The following is a 20,289-nucleotide window of genomic DNA, read 5'->3' on the forward strand; positions in this document are numbered from 1 at the left end:
ATGTTAGAAAGATAAACCGTCTCCCAGCTATTTGAATTACAGATTGTTTTTTTCCCTTTCTCATCTTACACTTTTCCACACTCTCCCTTTTGTCAAATCCTTTCAAATCTGTTGCCAGGAAATATCATTTCATTGTTGTTGCCTTTTCCCGTTGCCTATTTAAGGTACAGCGTGTTAGGGTGTATGAGCTAAAATTATGGTGTTCAAAGGCTAAACCTGATGTTATTTTGAATCAAGTAGAGTGGCCTGGTCAGATAAATAAGTAGCTGAGTTCACTTCTAGTTTCATTTCTCGGGGCATGAACCTTTTTGGGGAAACCAGAAGTGCTTCTCGAAATGACAACTCTTTATGTCAACAGTAATGTCTAATTAACAACTCAAATATCTTTGGACAGATGAGAGTTTTACAAATTTGAATGAGTTAGTTCAAAGAAGTAGCTTTGTGCTTCAAGCATCCACAAAGTATTTGCTTGTTTTTAATCTTGTTTACTGTGAATACATTATGTATGCAAATGATATTTGATAGTTGACCATATTGAGGAATCTCTGCAAGGTTAGCATTATCATCAAGTAGGGGCATAGAGTCATTCAACACAGAAATAGACCCATCGGTCCATCTTATCCATACTGACCAAGTTTTCCAACCTAAACTTGTCCTATTTGCCTGTGTTTGGCCCACTTCCCTCTAAATGTTTCCTCGTCATGTACCTGTCCATATGTTGTAACAGAACCTGCATCCACCACTTCCTCTGGAGAGTTAACTGCTGAATGTATAGAGAACTCAGTGGATCAAAGGGCTAATGTCCCATAAGAAGAAAAGGACTGTTGGGCGAAGTTCACAGCACAGAATCAGATAAGTTTTTGTTGTTTTAAGTCTGTCCAAGAGAAAGGCTGCAGTAGTGAGTAGAGTGGATTCTTTCTTGATTATATGTTTTTGGAGATAAGTCTCTTGATTAAACTTAAAATATAAGCCATAGCTATTAATTTAGCCTGTAGCAGTGTTTGTAGAGGAATAAGATGGTGTTATTTTCTGGGTCTGTAGATTGTGAAGGAGCAAAAATGGCCTTTGCAGTGATATGTACTTCTTGTCAGATGTGGGAGTTTAAAGAGAGTTTAAGGATTACTGCGGATTATATCTGCCATAAATGCTGTTGGATGCGAATCTTATCAGATCGAGTAGATCAGTTGGAGAGACAGATAGAAGCGATGAGGAAGTTGCAACAGCAACAGTATGTGATGGATGGCAGTAATAGGAAGGGGGGAAAGTCTCAGATACTGTCACATGAATGGGTTAACTCCAGGAAGGGTAAGAGAGGTAGGCAGCTAGTGCAGGAGTCTTTTGTGGATATACCCATTTGAAACAGGTATGCTGTTTTGGAAAATGTAGGGGGTGATGGATTCTCAGGGGAACGTAGCACGAACAGCCAAGTTTCTGGTGTTGAGATTGGCTCTATGGCAACGAGGGGTACATCGGCTTCTAAGAGGTCAATTGCATCAGGGGATAGTGAGGAAAGAGATCAATCTGAGATGGGTACAACTGAGAACAGAAGTAAGTCAAACAGGCAGGGACAAGGTAGGACTAATAAATTGAACTGCATTTATTTCAATGCAAGGGATCTAATAGGGAAGGCAGGTGAACTCAGGGCATGGTTAGGAACATGGGGCTGGGATATCATAGCAATTACGGAAACATGGCTCAGGGATGGGCAGGACTGGCAGCTTAATGTTCCAGGATATAAATGCTACAGGAAGGATAGAAAGAGAGGCAAGTGAGGAGGGGTTGGCAGTTTTGATAAGGGATAGCATTACAGCTGTGCTGAGGGAGGATATTCCTGGAAATACATCCAGGGAAGTTATTTGGGTGGAACTCAGAAATAAGAAAGGGATGATCACCTTATTAGGGATTGTATTATAGACCCCCCAATAGTCAGAGGAAAATTGAGAAACAACCTTGTAAGGAGATCTCAGCTATCTGTAAGAATAATAGGGTAGTTATGGTAGTGGATTTTAACTTTCCAAACATCGACTGGGACTGCCATAGTGTTAAAGGGTTAGATGAAGAGGAATTTCTTAAGTGTGTACATGACAATTTTCTGATTCAGTATGTGGATGTACCTAGGAGAGAAGGTGCAAAACTTGACCTACTCTTGGGAAATAAGACAGGGCAGGTGACTGAGGTGTCAGTGGGGGAGCACTTTGGGGCCAGCGACCATAATTCTGTTCGTTTTAAAATAGTGATGGAAAAGGATAGACCAGATCTATAAGTTGAATTTCTAAATTGGAGAAAGGCCGATTTTGACGGTATTGGGCAAGAACTTTCGAAAGCTGATTGGAGGCAGATGTTCGCAGGTAAAGGGATGGCTGGAAAATGGGAAACCTTCAGAAATGAGATAACAAGAATCCAGAGAAAGTATATCCCTGTCAGGGTGAAATGGAAGGCTGGTAGGTACAGGAAATGCTGGATGACTAAAGAAATTGAGGGTTTGGTTAAGAAAAAGAAGGAAGCATATGTCAGGTGTAGACAGGATAGATCGAGTGAATCCTTAGAGTATAAAGGAAGTAGGAGTATATTTAAGAGGGAAATCAGAAGGGCAAAACAGGGGCATGAGATAGCATTGGCAAATAGAATTAAGGAGAATCCAAAGGGTTTTTCCAAATACATTAAGGACAAAAGGGTAACTAGGGAGAGAATAGGGCCTCTCAAAGATCAGCAAGGCAGCCTTTGTGTGGAGCCACAGAAAATGAGGGAGATACTAAATGAATATTTTGCATCAGTATTTACTGTGGAAAAGGATATGGAAGATATAGACTGTAGGGAAATAGATGATGACATCTTGCAAAATGTCCAGATTACAGAGGAGGAAGTGCTGAATGTCTTGAAATAGTTAAAGGTAGATAAAACCCCAGAACCCGAACAGGTGTACCAGAGAACTCTGTGGGAAGCTAGAGAAGTGATTGCTGGGCCTCTTGCTGAGATATTTGTATCATTGATTGTCACAGGTAAGGTGCCGGAAGACTGGAAGTTAGCAAACGTGGTGCCACTGTTTAAGAAGGGCGATAAAGACAAACCAGGGAACTATAGACCAGAGAGCCAGACCTCGGTGGTGGGCAAGTTGTTGGAGGGAATCCTGAGGGACAGGATGTACATGTATTTGGAAAGGCAAGGACTGATTAGGGATAGTCAACATGGCTTTGTGCGTGGGAAATCATGTCTCACAAAGTTGATTGAGTTTTTTGAAGAAGTAACAAAGAAGATTGATGAGGGCAGAGCAGTAGATGTGATCTATATGGACTTTGGTGAGGCGTTCGAGAAGGTTCCCCATGGGAAACTGGTTAACAAGGTTAGGTCTCATGGAATAGTAAAAAGTGAGGTCTGCAGATGCTGGAGATCAGAGCTGAAAATGTGTTGCTGGTTAAAGCACAGCAGGTTAGGCAGCATCCAAGGAACAGGAAATCCGACGTTTTGGGCATGGAATGAGCTGCCAGAGGCAGTGGTGGAGGCTGGTACAACTTAAAGGGTAAATGAAAGGGATCTGGTCAGTATGGATAGGCCTGTTTCTGTGCCATACCTTTCTGTGACACTTTTACTGGTTGAACTGTTTCTGTACTGTATGACTATATGACATGTAGGAGCTTCTGAGAGGGAAATGCATTGTATAAGGTTCACATAATGTTAAAACTTGAAGAGTGCTCAGTAATATCTACAGCTGGAACTTTGTTTTTAGAATTAGAATTCCTACTGTGTGGAAACAAACTCTTTGGCTCAACAAGTCCACACCACCCCTTCGAAGGGTATCCCACCCAGACTCATTACCCTACATCTACCCCTGACTAATGCTAAACTATATAGCCCTGAACACTATGGGCAATTTAGCATGGCCAATTCACTTGACCTGCATACCTTTAGACTGTGGGAGGAAACCAGAGCAGCCGGAGGAAACCCATGCAGACACAGGGAGAATGTGCAAACTCCACATCGACAGTCACCCGAGGTTAGAATCAAATCTGGGTTCCTGGCACTGTGAGGCAGCAGTGCTAACCACTGAGCCACCGTGCCATCCCACAGGAGGCATGCATAATGTTATATTTTAACAAGTAACAAAGACTGGTGAATCATGCTGGCATGTAAAAAGGTCAGCTGGCAAATTTGTTACAGGGATTCCTCTCTCTGCCTGTAGTAGAGTGGAAGTTCAGTTGTTGAGTGTATTCAAGAGAAAATGTGATGTGGAGGATCCGGTATTGGACTGTAGTGGACAAAGTTAAAAATCACACAATACCAGGTTATAGTCCAACAGGTTTATTTGGAAGCACTGGCTCTTCAAAACATATTTATATACTAAAGAACTAAAATTAGCAAAACTATTCTAAAAGATGAAAGACTAAATCTAAGTTTGTTTTATATTTCAGCTGCATTACACCGTAATCTTTTGCTATAAATTCTGTGTCTTATGACCCTGTTTTACAGTGACCTGATGAAGGAGCAGTGCTCTGAAAGCTAGTGCTTCCAAATATACCTGTTGGACTATAACCTGGATTGTGTGATTTTTTAATTTTGTCCAAGAGAAAATAAATACTCTTCTGGATATAAAGATATCAAAGGACGTGGGAATAGTTCAGGGAAATGGTATTGAGGTAAATTGGTGGCATGGTGGTTCCGTGGTTATCACTGCTACCTCACAGCGCTAGAGACCCGGGTTCAATTCCGGCCTCGAGCAACTGTCTATGTCGAGTTTGCATGTTCTCCCCATGTCTGCGTTGCGTTTCCATCCGGGTGCTCTGGTTTCCTCCCACACTCCAAAGATGTGCAGGTTAGGTGAATTGGCCACGCTAAATCGCCCTCGCTGTTCAGGGGTGTGCATTAGTCAGGGGTAAATATAGAGTAGGAGAATAGGTCAGGGTGGGTTACTTTTCGCAGGTCGGTGTGGGATTGTTGGGCTGAAGAGCCCTGTTTCCACACTGTAGGGATTCTAATTCTAAAAGATGATCAGCCATGGTGTATTTTAATGGTGGAGCAGGCTCAGAGGGCTGAATAGCCTGTTTCTTTTCCTATTCTTGAATGTTCCCAATATCCAATCTACAAGGTTAACGTTTTGAATGCTACTGATGTTTATATTTCAAGCGTTGGTCACCCAATCTGTAGAGAAGTTCACTCTAATTGCTGTTTTAAATTCATGTTTCACTCAAGTGAACCAATGCCCTCTTGTTCTATGTGTTTGGAGTGTCTGTCTTTGTCACTGCACCACTTAACTTTTTTTGCCCCTCAATAATTCCTCCATTTATCTTCCCTGCTGACTGTTGACCTGGGACATTTCTTGAATTGTCCTCTCTCTATTCTTTTCCTTAACTTCTCTCTCGTTTGTGTTTGTCACAGCTTTTAGCTCCAGTTTCGACTGCAACATTACAGAAATATATTCAGCTGCTGTGCTGACCTGCTGCAAGATGCTTAAAGCTGATTGTTATCCAAGTTCTAAGTTCTACTGAAGATGTATCCATTTGGAAATTGGTCAATAATTGGCTTGTTTCTGTCCTTAGCCGATCTCTGTGGATACAGATAACTCGTGGGAGGTCACTTACCCTGGCAATGTGATGCAGTTCTTTTGTCTGGTCTACTACATGATTCCAGATGAGCCTTTGTGGAGGTCACCAGAGTTTCTTCATAGCCTGGCAGCAGCTGGTTTCCCTATGGCCGGATCCCCCTGCTACACGGTACGTACTGTCCATGCAGTTTTGCCCCTTTGCTCTAACAAACTTTTGATGAGTTTTCTCACTCCAGCTTGAAAATGTGTCAGATTGCACTTTGAAGCATTTCAATTTTCTGCAGCTGTCTGGGATTAGCAAAGGGTTTTATCACAGAGATATAAATGGGCAAACATGACGGCTCAGTGGTTAGCACTGCTGCCTCACAGCACCAGGGATCCAGGTTCGATTCCAGCCTGGGGCGACGGTCTGTGTCGAGTTTGCACATTCTCCCCGTGTCTGTGTGGGTGCTCCAGTTTCCTCCCACAGTCTCAAAGATGTGCAGGCTAGGTGGATTAGCTGTGGGGTTACAGGGATAGGACAGTGGACTGAGTCTGGGTGGAATGCTCTTTGGAGAATCAGTGCAGACTGGGTGTGCTAAATGGTCTCTTTATGTACTATAGGCAATTTGTATGGCTCTATGAAGATTACTTTGTCTTCCTGACACACAGGGAAGTTTCCTTTCCTCATGGCCTCTCGAACTCAGGTGTACTTTCCTGATGGTTCAGATTGGTCTCGAACAGCTGTTTGCCTGGTCCTTACCTCTCCCAGCTCCTTAGTTCCTGCCTTCAGTGAGCCTTGGCCTGACATATTCATTGACAAATCCTAAATGCACTATACTCCAGGCTCTCCCCCCATCCATTGAGTCTCAGTAAATGATGTAATTCAATACCAATTGATACTGCTCAATTGTTATCACTGGGAAGGCAAATAGACATATGTTTGTCTGGACTTTAACCCAATAGGTGGTTCCTGTCGTGACTTTAGAGCTATTCATTAAAGTATTGAAGCAGACATGAATATTATTTCTTGTTAAATTTTAACAAAAATTAGATTAATAACTAGCTTCAATATAGACAACCCAGGTAAGTTCCCTGGATAATTGCTGTGTCTCTGAACCAATCAACGAAGGGAACTTCAGAGACCACATTTTAAATGAAGACATCTTCATCCTTTTAAAGCTTTATATATTAACTTTTAAAACATTTCTTTAAGTAAATGTAACTTTTTTTTGTCATTTACATAAATGACTTGGATGCGAGCATAAGAGGTACAGTTAGTAAGTTTGCAGATGACACCAAACTTGGAGGCGTAGTGGACAGCGAAGAGGGTTACCTCAGATTACAACAGGATCTGAACCAGATGAGCCAATGGGCTGAGAAGTGGCAGATGGAGTTTAATTCGGATAAATGCGAGGTGCTGCACTTTGGGAAAGCAAATCTTAGCAGCACTTATACACTCAATGGTAAGGTCCTAGGGAGTGTTGCTGAACAAAGGGACCTTGGAGTGCAGGTTCATAGCTCCTTGAAAGTGGAGTCGCAGGTAGCTAGGATAATGAAGAAGGCTTTTGGTATGCTTTCCTTTATTGGTCAGAGTATTGAGTACAGGAGTTGGGAGGTCATGTTTCGGCTGGATAGGACATTGGTTAGGCCACTTTGGAATATTGCGTGCAATTCTGCTCTCCTTCCTGTCAGAAAGATGTTATGAAACTTGAAAGGGTTCAGAAAAGATTTACAAGGATGTTGCCAGGGTTGGAGGATCTGAGCTACAGGGAGAGACTCAACAGGCTGGGGCTGTTTTCCTTGGAGCATTGGAGGCTGAGGGGTGACCTTATAGAGGTTTACAAAATTGAGGGGCATGGATAGGTTACACAGACAAAGTCTTTTCCCTGGGGTCGGGGAGTTCAGAACTAGAGGGCATAGGTTTAGGGTGAGAGGGGAAAGATATAAAAGAGACCTATGGGGCAACTTTTTCACGCAGAGGGTGGTACGTGTATGGAATGAGCTGCCAGAGGATGTGGTAGCGGCTGGTACAATTGCAACATTTAAGAGGCATTTGGATGTGTATATGAATAGGAAGGGTTTGGAGGGATATGGCCCGGATGCTGGCAGGTGGGACTAGATTGGGTTGGGATATCTGGTCGGCATGGACGGGTTGGACTGAAGGGTCTGTTTCCATGCTGTACATCTCTATGACTCTATGACTCGAAGTGTTTTACGCTCATCAGATCATTTCACTGATCAGTGATTGTGAATCATCATGGATCGTGTACAGTGAATGATTAGTGACAACATTCTCATTTAGAGCCTTGAACTTTAGGGTTATGACTTTGGATAAGCCCCACTTGAGTTCCCAAAGTCTTATTAAAATCAAAGGCTCCAAGGTGACCTTTAGAAAGAACTAAATCCCTTTGTCTTCAATGAATAGAACGACCCCTGTCACACTTTGGGGCTAACTTTACATTTAGATGTGTACTTGAGATAGAATGTATTGATTTGCCTTTAAGTAAAATACCTATCTGAATCCTTCATTTCATTGATTTTCAGTAGAAAGTAAATTGATTATGTTGTCTACTGGGCAGCAATCTCTCACACCCATGTTCCATTACCCTCAATGATTTAGTTACATCTTGTTCTTGCTTATATTTTTGGGTTTGCTGTGGTTTTCCCTTAAGCTGAAAGTTGGCTGGTTATAAACACATCGTTTTGCTTTTGACCCAGAAAAGATAGATTTTGTTCTGCTCTTGACAGCAATTTCAGAAAAATAAAACTCAAACTTCCATTGTCTCAACTTATTTCAAAATGAGCCTGTTACCAGTTATTGAGTCGTAGAGTCATAGAGATGTTCAGTACAGAAACAGACCCTTCAGTCCAACTCGTCCATGCTGACCAAACATCCTAAACAAAATCTGTCCTATTTGTTGTCAGCGTTTGGTCCATATCCCTCAAAACCCTTCCTATTTATATAGCCATCCAGATACCTTTTTTAAATGCTGTAATTGTACCAGCCTCCATCACTTCCTCTGGCAGCTCATTCCATACAAGCACCACCTCTGCATGAAAATGTTGCCCCCTTTAAATCCCTTTTATATCCTTCTCCTCTCACCTTAAACCTATATCCCCTAGTACTGGACTCCCCTATCACTGAGAAAAGACCTCGTCAGTTTACCCTATCCATGCCCTTCATGATTTTATAAACCTCTAAAAGGTCACCTCTAAGCTTCCGATGCTCCAGGGTAAATAGCCCCTGTGCAGTCAGCCACTCCCAATAGCTCAAACCTTCCAATCCTGGAAATATCCTTGTAAATCTTTTCTTCACCCTTTCAACTTTCACATCATCCTTTCCTTCCAGAAAGACCAAAATTGAATGCAGTATTCCAAAAGTGGCCTAATCAATGTCCTGTACAGCCGCAACGTGACCTCCCAATTCCTATACTCAGTGCACTGAATAATAAAGGAAAGCATACCAAACACCGCTTTCACTATCCTATCTACCTGCGACTCCACTTTCAAGGAGCTATGAACCTGCCCTGCAAGGTCTCTTTGTTCAGCAACACTTCCCAGGACCTTACCATTCAGTGGAAATGTTGTTATAGTATTTGCTGAGATATACCCAGTTTTAAGTCAGATTTAAAATGTCACTAAATATTCATGAGGAGAGTGGGTGCTACAACAAAGTGAGCTTTGTTCTCGAGAACTCCCCTTTTGCTGTGTTTGTCCATGTGTATCCACCATGCCAGCACTCTCATCTCTGAGTCGCAAGGTTCTCGGTTCAAGACCTACTTGAGAAATTGAAAGTAAAATTCAATGCTAACTCTCCCATGCTGTACTGAAGGAGTCCAGAATACCATTCTTCAGGGGTGATTCTAATGCAAGTTCCCACAAACCTTTCCCTGCTCCCCACAATCCCCCAACTGACCTTTCAAGTTGATGTAAAAGAACCCATTCCACGATTTCAAAGAGGTTTCAGAAGTTATCCCTGGATTCTGGCCCCAATTGACATCTCAAAAATGGAGCATCTGATCATCATCATCTTATGTGCAAATTGGCTGCTACCTTTTGTTTCCATAATATGACAGGAGCTACCCTTCAGGAATCCTTCATTGTCAATGAGACACTTTGAGACATCCGGTGGTTGTGAAAAGCACTGTTTCAATGGAAGTCTTTGTTCTCTTTTTCCATGTTTTCCAGCCTGATGGTGGAATCATGCCGCAAGAAAGTCTAACTTCAACAGCTGGTCCCCAGCCTCAATTGTCGATGCACCCAGCGAGGAAGCAAGTTTCCGATTTTATACGCATCCTCCTTTTGTACAGCTTTATGAACATTCCCGCCAACAAGCAGTTACATCCTATTGAGATTCTAGTCGAGGTCAGTTTCATTCAAATGTTATGTTGAAAAGACAACTCAAGCTATTACATTCCTGTTTCATATGCTGTTGTATTTCAGTTTGGACCTCAACTCAATTGGCAGGAAATGACTGCTCACTACATTAACTAAGATGTTCAATGAAGTCTGATGATCTCCATTTACATTTCTTCTAAAATTTTATTTCAAGAAACCAAGAGATGAGAAACTAATTATAGGTTAAAACAAGAGTCATTATAAGCATCAATGACCTGCACAGAAATGCTATTGGGTTTGAAGTATATTTAGTTTAATATTAGAAATAAGTAAGCCAAGTTTCTTTTAGTTAACCAAGTAAAACCAATTTATTACAATCAAAACTTATTCAGGTAAGGATGCAAAGATTATTAACAAAAAAAGTTTAGACTGTACAAATATATGTAAATGTCCTTCTTGATAACTAACACAAGCACACCAAATTCTGGGTAAGTGTAAAACTGAGCAGAGTGATGTCTTAAAACTTTGGCCAAGTGATAATTAAGCTCAGAAGAAAAGGAATTATTGGTGCTTTTCCGTAAGTATTGATCTGTTGTGGCCTATGTTGCTTTGTACCTAAAAGCTATTGAAACTGGAGTGTTTTCCTGAATCAGTTATGGCTGACTGAAGTCTCTATTCTGGAGATTTCAAAATTTTGAATTCTTCACCACCACCAATGATATAGGGCAAAGTAGTGGTCTTTCAGCTCTCTCACTTTGAGAGAAGTTTTGAAGAAAGAGAGAGAGAGAGCGCAAGAGAGAGAGAGAGAGGGCAAAGGGCGGTTCTCATCCTGCAAGTTGCTGACTCTCCAGTTCAATATTCAGGAGCATTTCCACCCACAAACTGGATCATATGACCTCTACCTGGAAGTATTTGAGACTGAATGTCTCCAGCCAAAAGTCCATCTCTTGGAAATGCAACATTGGCACACGTAAAAGTCAGGGTCATTTTCTTTTCCCCAAAAAGTGGCCTTTTCAAAATTTCACGATATAAATGATTCTAGTCAGTGCTATTATAAATTAAAATTTGCATCTCACATCTTTGTAACACAGTCAGGTGGGAGTAGATTATCAAGTGTCATTAGTTGAGGGTCAACACAAAGGAGGGATTTGGAAATGAGGAATTGCTCAGGCTAGGCACCAATTAAGGACCCACTGTTCCTGGTCTGGAAAATTCACGGTAGGAGTAGGACTTGTCTTTCTTAAGCTTATATTCAATTGTTCAATGAATTGAATGTTTCTCTTTTACAGCCAGGAACTTACTTGTGCCCTATTTCCATACCCATTGATTGGATAGAATCCCTACAGTGTGGAAACAGGCACTTCAGCCCAACAAGACCCTCCAAAGAGTCAACCACCTAGACCCATTCCCTTACCCTGTTATCCTATATTTACCCCTGACTGATGATTTACCCTACACATCCCTGAACACTGGGCAATTTAGCATAGCCAATTCACCTACTCTACACATCTTTGGATTGTGGGAGGAAGCCCACGCGGACAATGGGAGAAAAGTGCAAACTCCACACAGACAGTGACCCGAGGCTGAAATCAAACTCCGGTCCCTGGCGCTGTGAGGCAGCAGTGCTAAACCTGAGCCACCAAGCTGACCTTGCATGGTGTTTTAGTGATGATTGTTTTATGAATACACCCTCGGACACCAAGACCAGTTTATACTCAGTTTGATTAGGTTCTGTTAAGAGGTCTCTCCTAGACAGTGGCCAGGAGTATTGTCCAGATCTCCACACATCTCCCAGGGCTAAGGTGTTATCTGTGGCAGAATGGGAACAACATAACCCTTTCCATTCATGCAAGTAGGCCGAACCGAGTGCTGCACTGAAAACAAATGTAGCTCATTGAGTTTACAACAGCCTGGAAATAGCAGAGTAAATACTTGTAAATTAGTTAATGAGTCCATTAATGTAATAAAAGAATGTGTTAAGAGAATGTAAAACGATTGCCTGTCATTAACACTAACAGTGCATTACAGTATCATTGTGAAAAACAAATTCATAAACTTGTATTCAGTGTAATTATGCATTGGATGTAACTTCTATACTTATCAGTGTACGTTTTCTTTTCCTGCAGGTGTCACCAGAGAGAGCTACTGCTGAACAGAGGAAGAGCTTCCAAACTGAGATCCTACTTTTCGTCATGGACATATTTCACATTATCTGTGAGGAGCAAACTGTAATGAAGGCTTTGGGCAGAGAAGGTCAGTCACACATCATTTTCATGCTTGGGACACGTTGCCCAACAAAAGCAAAACTTTGGTGTCCAACATTTTTCTGTCTGTATCCTATTTTGTACCAAGTTTTATTTTGTGGGTGCCTCAGTGCTCACTGAACTACATTATTTCCTGGTCTGAGCAATTCCTCATGTCATTATTGTTTCTCAATCTCTCCTCCTCGTCACCTCCCGACCCCCCCCCAATCCCAAACCCTCACCCCTCCCTATGTCTGCAATATTCTTCAGATCTTAAAACCCTCCGAGAAACGTGTAATTCAGCCCTTCGTCGATTCTGATTTCATGGACTGCAGCAATTTGTAATGACGGTGCCTCCAATGGTCTAGATTGTAAGCTTTGAAAGTCTGCAAAACCCCTTTCCTCTCTCCATCACTGCTCCCTTTTGTTTCCCTCCCTTGTTAATTAGGTCAGAAAGCTACATGCAAGGCCACTGAGGGGAACTTGGCAATGATGTTTGAAAATATCACTTACTTCAGCCAAACATTTGTTGACAAGCTGTATGCTCGAATGTTTGACGTGAACCCTGAGAAGATTCTTCGTCTCTTAACTGAGCAGATTTGTACTGTGAGTAACTTTATCCCCTTCTCCAAATCAAGGAGCTTTGCCTTTGCAGAGTGAATTGAAAAGTATGGTGCTGGAAAAGCCCAGCAGGCCAGCCAGCATCTGAGGAGCAGGAGATTAGACATTTCAGGCATAAGATCTTGTGTCTGAAACGTCATCTCTCCCGTCCCTTGGATGCTGCCCGACTCTCTGTGTGCTTTTCCAATACCACACTTTTCAATCCTGATCTGCAGTCCTCACTATGCCTTTTTTTCAGAATGAATTGCTTAAGTTAAATCAATAGCTCTCCAGAGTGGAAAATAAGCAGTCTTAACTGATGACAAGAAGTGGAAGAAATATTTTTAATAACCATCATTGCATTTTAAACAAGCATACCTACACTGAAATAAGATTCCCCCCCCCCCCCAAATTAAAATGGTTTACCTCTGTATCTCTATCAGAATAATTCTATGACTAGCTTTCAAAAAAGATTGTCTTACTCTATTCTGTTTTATGCTTCAGTCTATCTTCTTGACCAAAATGAAACAGGAAGCACTGGTAAACGTAAAACTAATGCAACCAAACAAATCGAGGAAATAGCACGAGAAAAATATGCACCAGAAATCCGATTTATGCCCTGTAACTGCAATATTTTCAAGTTCTTTTTCCCTGTGTAGTTTAATTATGAATCACACTGATCAGTGCAGCAGAAGAAAATGCAGTCCGAAGTCACATGATGTCAGGTTATCGTCCAACAGGTTTATTTGAAATCACCAAGCTTTTGGAGCACTGTTCCGTCATCAGGTGAAGTCACTTCACTTGACGAAGGAGCACCTTTCAAAAAGCTTGTGATTTCAAATAAACCTGTTGGACTATAACCTGGTGTCATGTGACTTCTGACTTTGTCCACTCCAGTCCAACCCCGGCATCTTCACATCATGAAAGAAAAAACGCAGTAGCATCTAAACTCTGATTTGATAACTTCTGTGGAAACTCCTAAACGCTTTAAGAGCTTGAAACTCCGAGTTCTTTTCTGAATCACAGACTATAGCCATTTGGCATCCGTTTCTACTTCAACATGACAGAATGAATTGCTACCCTGTCCTATATAAATGAATGGTGGTGTTACAGTATTTATTTAAGCCTACTACCTTGATTTCCCTCCCAATTCTCATTAAATAAACATTAACCAATCAGGAACCAGGTCACTTACAAGCCTCAAAAACTCCCACTTACCAAAGCTTCCCTCTGCTTTTAGTAGCTTAACTTCCCAGTAATTCAGTCAGTGACTTATTGCTGCCACTTGCTACAGCTTTAAATGGGAGTCTGTGTTTAAAGGACAGAGAATTTGTATTTATATGGCACCCTATTCAATCCATGGGACATCACAGTCAATGGCTTGAAGTGCAATTGCTTTTATGTAGATAAATGCATTACTGTAAGAAATAGAAAACATATCATTGATTTTATTTTTTTGTCGGTGATAATTGAAGAAGGAACATTGAACAAGACAATCAGGACAACTTTAGGCTTTTTTTTAATATCTAGTTAAATAGGCAGGTTAGCACTCAGCATAATGTTTCATCAATGCAATGAGAATTCCCACAATGAGGCAATCCTTTGATTTTGTAATGGACTGGGGCTAATTTCAAAAATCCTCTGACCCAGAGTGCAGTCAACTGAGCTAACGTGTTTTTAAATTTAGCTCTCTACTTGATCCAATCAAAAAGCTGTAGAGCAACTTCTTTGGGTCTGATTTGCATTTCATGAGTAGATTCAACTGATAATAATTCACAAGTGGTCAACATGTGAAGCCAACATGGGGTGGCTCAGTGGTTAGCACTGCTGCCTGTCAGCGCCAGGGACCTGGGTTTGATTCCAGCCTCGGGCAACTGACTGTGTGGAGTTTGCACATTCTCCCTGTGTCTGCGTGGGTTTTCTCCGGGTGCTCTGGTTTTCTCCCACAGTCCAAAGATGTGCAGGTTAGGTGAATTGGTTATGCTAAATTGCCCGTAGTGTTGAGAGTTGTGTAGGTTAGGCGCATTAGTTGGGGAAATATAGAGTAATAAGGTAGGGGAATAAGTCTGGATGGGATACTCTTAAGAGGGTGGGAGTGGACTTGTTGGGCCTAATATGTGCAATAGATGAATGGGGGTGGGGATGGAGGTGATAGGTCAGAGGGGAGGGTGGAGTGAATAGGTGGGAAGAGAGATTGGCAGGTAGGAGAGGTCATGGGGACAGTGCGGAGCTGGAAGATTGGAACTGGGGTAAGGTGGGGGGGAGGGGAAATAAGGTAACTATTCACCTATTGTACTCTTTGCTACCTTCTCCCTAGCCCCCCCCCCATTTATCTCTCCACCTTGGAGGCTACCTGCCTCTATTCATAATGAACGGCTTTTGCCCAAAACGTTGATTTTCCTGCTTCTCGGATGCTGCCTGACCTGCTGTGCTTTCCCAGCACCACTCTGATCTAAACTCTGGTTTCCAGCATCTGCAGTCCTCACTTTTGCCTTGTTGGGCCTAATGGCCTGTTTCCACACTGTAAGAATTCTATGATTCTATGAATCTTTGCAACATCAAAAATGGAGGAACCAGAGACCAGTGTTCGTTCCACTACAAATTGTTTGGCAAATTCTCAACTGGTTTCCCTTTTAAATTACCACCCAGTTCGTCTTTGAATTTATCTTTCCCTTCGCTTCCAAGGTCTCCTGTAAAATCGCTGATTAAAATATAGATTGTAGAGCCTCTACAGTGTTGGAACAGGCCATTCAGACGCTCGAGTCCACACTGACCCGCTGAAGAAATCCCACCCCCACTATCCTATCCATGGCCAATCCATTTGACTTGCACTTTGGACTTTGGGAGGATACCGGAGCACCCGGAGAAAACCCATACAGACGGCCGCCCAAGGGTGAAATTGAACCCAGGTCCCTGGCGCTGTGAGGCAGCAGTGCTACCCATTGAGCCACCCTAAGATATTTAACTCTGAAGTGCTTAAAGACTTAAGTTCTCTTTTGTTGAGTATTAGTCTGTAGAATTTATAATTTTGTTATAAGGGTTCTATTTAGTCTTGTCCTATTATAATTGACAACACCCCAATGAAATTTTCTTTAAAACTTTGTTTTTCCAGTTTAAGTATTTCCAATTTCCATAGATCATCTTCAGCACTATATCCAAAGTATTAATTCCTCTTGGTTGAACTCTCCCAGGATTAAAAACAGGGATGATTTAAATGATGTTTTCCCAGTTGCTGCGAACCTGCATTTTCCCATGGCAATGTCATCAGTGCGGTGTAAATCAGATTATTGTTTGTAATGTGTGCTTCTACTGTATGGTGAAATACAGACAGTAAAGTTAACAAGGTGCATTAGTTTAAACAAGAGACGCTTTGTTGTGTATATTTCCTTGGTGATTTAATCAAGGGTAATTAATCCATATTTACAAAATCTGTATATTGAGAAATCCAGTCAAATGTGCGTTCTAAAGGAAAGCTGCTTTCTGGTATCAAGACACTACAACATATAATTTTTGTAACAAATATGTTTTGATTGAGTTATACACAAGAGGTTCGTGTGCAACACCGAAGCATTGGTACAGCAGTCATTTATTGCTGTGGAGTGAGAATTAGTTAGCTGACAGGAAACAGAGTAGGAATATATGGGTTTTTTTCGGAATGGAAAAGGATACCTAGCCAAGTACACAGGGCTCAGTCGCATGGTCCCAGCAATTCAGAATACAAATCAGTGATTTAGATGAGAGAATTAAGTCTAATATGTGTAAGTTTGCTGACAACTCAAAACTGGGAGGAGTTATGAGTGGTGACGAGGAAGTAAAAAGGCTTCAGCATGATTTGAATGCATGGATCATCATAGTGTGATAAATATGAAGTTAGCCATTTTGGCAGGAAGAACAGAATGGTAGAGTATCACATAAATGGTGGTCGACTGAAAAATATTATGTCCAAATGGATCTGGGTGTCTTTATTTATCATTCATTGGAAGTAAGCAGTTAGGAAGGCAGCTGGCATATTGACAAGAGAGATTGAGTGCAGGCGCAGGGATACCTCACTGAAGCTGCACAGAGCCCTGGTGAGATTGGAGCTGGAGCATTGAATGCAGGTTTGGTCTCCTTTAAGAAGAGATATACTTGCCATAGAGAGAATTCAACAAGTGCTCATGAGTCTTATTCCTGGGATGGCAGATTATTCCTATGAAGAGAGATTGGGTCCACTGAGCCTGTATTCTCTGGAGTTTCAAAGACTGAAGGGGCCTGTCATTGAAACATATAAATTTCTATTGGGCTGGGTGGACTAAAAGGAGAACTGGGTGATCTAAAACAAGGGGTCACGGTCCCTGGATATGGGGCAGATAATTCTGGACTGAGAGGAGGAGAAATCTTTTCACTCAGAAGGTGGCTATCCTTTACTGCATGTGGTGGTGGAGGTCAAGTTACTGAATATACTGAAGGAAGAAATAGATCTTAGGACACTAAAAGCGCATCGGGAGAGAGTGGAGATATGGTGGGAGATAAGGTTTAGTCACAATGTTATAGAATGGTAGGGCAGCCTCAGTGGATCAAATGCTGCCATTTTTTATGTTCATATTAGCATAACTATAAGCTATTCCCTGCAGGGAGCTATTATACATGCTATTGCCTTTGTATTTCTCTCCCCAGTTTACTGTTGACCCTGTATCTGATTACTCTCTTGAATTTCCTTTCTTCCTCCCAGGTAATGGAGCAAGCCTATTCCCAGAAGGATCACGTTATGAGCAACCTTTACACCAGTTTGAACAGAGCCATTTTGTATTGTCTGTCAAGGCGAAGGCAGTCTCCTTCTGACCTACTGATCTTGCTGAACATTCTTAGATTCCTACAAGAACAATGGGACATCATTTTTGCAACATATAATTCCAGCTTATCTTTTACCATTTGTCTCATTCATTGCCTTTGTCAGATAAAAGCTGGAAGGTACAAAATCAATCAAATATCTCCAGTTATAAATATCCCTTCAAGGGGAAAATTCTGCTTGATTTAAATGCAACTTGTAACTTCATTTTGAGATACATGAGAAAGTTGCATTTATAATTGCCTTATTGTTGATGCCCTTATTCTTAATAGGTTACTTTGAACTGTAGTGGCTTTTCGATTTTATTTGGCAAATTTAGTGGGCGGCACGGTGGCACAGTGGTTGGGACTGCTGCCTCAGTGTCAGAGACCCGGGTTCAATTCCCGCCTCAGGCAACTGTCTGTGTGGAGTTTGCACATTCTCCCCGTGTCTGCGTGGGTGTGCTCCGGGTGCTCCGGTTTCCTCCCACGGTCCAAAAATGCGCAGGTTAGGTGAATTGGCCATGCTAAATTTCCCGTAGTGTTAGGTGTAGGGGAGTGGTCTGGGTGAGTTGCGCTTCGGCGGGTCGGTGTGGACTTGTTGGGCCGAAGGACCTGTTTCCACACTGTGAATAATTTAATCTAAAAAAATTCAGCAAGTTAGCATGTGAAAGATGACCTGAATGGCAGGTTGTTCTGTTCTTTGGTGGTCTCCGTTACGGCTGAAATTTTGTCCAGGATGACATCTTGTCGTCTTCATGGAATTGCTTCACGGAATGTTCAAACTGGCTTTTCCCCAGTTGGGGTTGTAATCCCAAGTCGGCCACATTTCTGGGTTAGGGTCATGGTAAGGGTGGTGGTGGGGCATTGATTGTGGTCAAAGCCAAAAAGTGTGGCACTGGAAAATCGACATTTTGGGCATTCCTGATGAAGGGCTTATGCCCGAAACATTGACTCTTCTGGTCCTCGGATGCTGCCTGACCTGCCATGCTTTTACAGCGCCACACTTTTTGACTGTGATCTCCAGCATCTACAGTCCTTACTTTCTCCCATTAATTGTGGTCAGCTCATTAATGGTGACAGGAGGAGTTGTAAAAGACCATCATGATAACGCCATTGGTGTAGGGGTATCCCTTCTGACCCGATGGTCTTTGGCCCAATTACTCTGTTGGCTCTGTGAGTGAAGGGAGTTACAGAAAGAAACCCATAATGTGTTAAATTCATTGCTATAGTGGAGACACACCATAGGCTCACAATGTTTTGGGATCTGTTAGCTCAAGCAGCTGGTTCCCAGTGCAGAGTGATGCCAACAGCGTGGGTTTCACTCCTGCACTGGCTGATGTTACCGTGAAGTTTCCACCTTCTCAACCTCCTCTCTCGACTGAGGCATGGTGACCTAAGGTTAAACCACCACCTGTCTTTTCTCTCTCTCTCTCTCTCTCTCCCCCTCTCTCTGTCTCTGTCTCTCTGTTTCTATCTATCTATCTGTCTCGCTATCTCTCTATCTATCTCTATCTATCTATCCTCTTGCTTTCTTTCTATCTATAGCTATCACTCGCTCTCTATCTATGTCTCTCTCTCTTTCTATCTATCCCCTCTCTCTATCTGTCTATCTCCCCTCTCTCTATCTATCTCCCCTCTCTCTATCTATCCCCTCTATCTATCCCCTCTATCTATCTATCTATCTATCTATCTATCTATCTATTAATCCCCTCTCTCTTTCTCTCTATCTATCCCTTCTCTCTCTCTCTCTCTATCTATTTATCTATCTGTCCCCTCTCTCTATCTATCTATCTATTTACCTATCTATAGCTGTCTCTCATGCGCTCTCTCTCTAATGAAAGAGAAGCCAATGATCCGGTGGGACTATGGTGACTGTACAATGTTTTAGCGACTGGTCCATCTCTTGCAAGTGGTTGTAATCAGTCATCACTCATCCTGCTAGGAGAAAGTGAGTACTGCAGATGCTGGAGATCAGAGTCGAGAATGTGGTGCTGGAAAAACACAGTCGGTCAGGCAGCGTCCGAGGAGCAGGAGAATCGACGTTGTGGATTCCTGATGAAGGGCTTATCCCCGAAATGCCTCCTGCTCCTCTGATGCTGCCTGACCTGCTGTGTTTTTCCAGCACCACACTCATCACTCATCCTGCCTCTGTTGGAAGCATAGGTGACTGGGTTTGAGGCGTGTTGGCTCCCCTGTTTCAGATTTTCAAAATTTTAACTTCCTAGACATTTTATTTTTCAAAGAGCTGCACGGTGGCTTAGTGGTTAGCACTTCTGCCTCACAGCGCCAGGAACCTCACCTAGCCTTGGGTGACAGTCTGTGTGGAGCTTGCACACTCCCCCCGTGTCTGTGTGGGTTTCCTCCAGCTGTTATGGTTTCCTCCTACAACCCAAAGATGTGTAGGTTAGGTGGCTTGAGGCTGTGTTAAATTACCTGTAGTATTCAGGGATGTATAGGTTAGGTGCATTAGCCAAGGGTAAATATAGGATAATAGAGTAGGGGTCTGAATGGGTTACTTTTTGGAAGAAGTGAGGACTGAAGATGCTGGAGATCAGAGCTTTTTGGAGGGTCAGTATTGACTTGTTGGGCTAAAAGGCCTGTTTCCACACTGTAGGAATTCTATCTGATTCAAATCTACTGTTTTGCTTTTTTCGGGTGGGTCTTTGGTTAAAATTAGCACCAGGGTATTACAAACCAGTCCAATATTTTCAGCATCTGGAGAGGAGGAATGTGCAGGTGATTGGGAAGAGAGGGAGTGAAGGGGAGGACACATATTGATCC

General features: G+C 42.3%; 1 protein-coding gene across 3 annotated transcripts in view; it reads left to right on the plus strand.

Moving 5' to 3' along the window:
- Positions 1-20,289, plus strand: part of wdfy4 (WDFY family member 4) — a 315,729-nt gene that overhangs the window by 113,555 nt on the left and 181,885 nt on the right. For all 3 annotated transcript variants that reach the window (XM_060854390.1, XM_060854388.1, XM_060854389.1), the window contains 5 exons: positions 5,532-5,705; positions 9,707-9,883; positions 11,983-12,109; positions 12,548-12,705; positions 17,411-17,649. In XM_060854390.1, the coding sequence (XP_060710373.1) occupies positions 5,532-5,705; positions 9,707-9,883; positions 11,983-12,109; positions 12,548-12,705; positions 17,411-17,649 (875 nt within the window). The remainder of the gene's footprint in view (positions 1-5,531; positions 5,706-9,706; positions 9,884-11,982; positions 12,110-12,547; positions 12,706-17,410; positions 17,650-20,289) is intronic.

Source organism: Hemiscyllium ocellatum, chromosome 43 (assembly GCF_020745735.1).
Source record: "Hemiscyllium ocellatum isolate sHemOce1 chromosome 43, sHemOce1.pat.X.cur, whole genome shotgun sequence".
NCBI classification, from domain to species: domain Eukaryota; kingdom Metazoa; phylum Chordata; class Chondrichthyes; order Orectolobiformes; family Hemiscylliidae; genus Hemiscyllium; species Hemiscyllium ocellatum.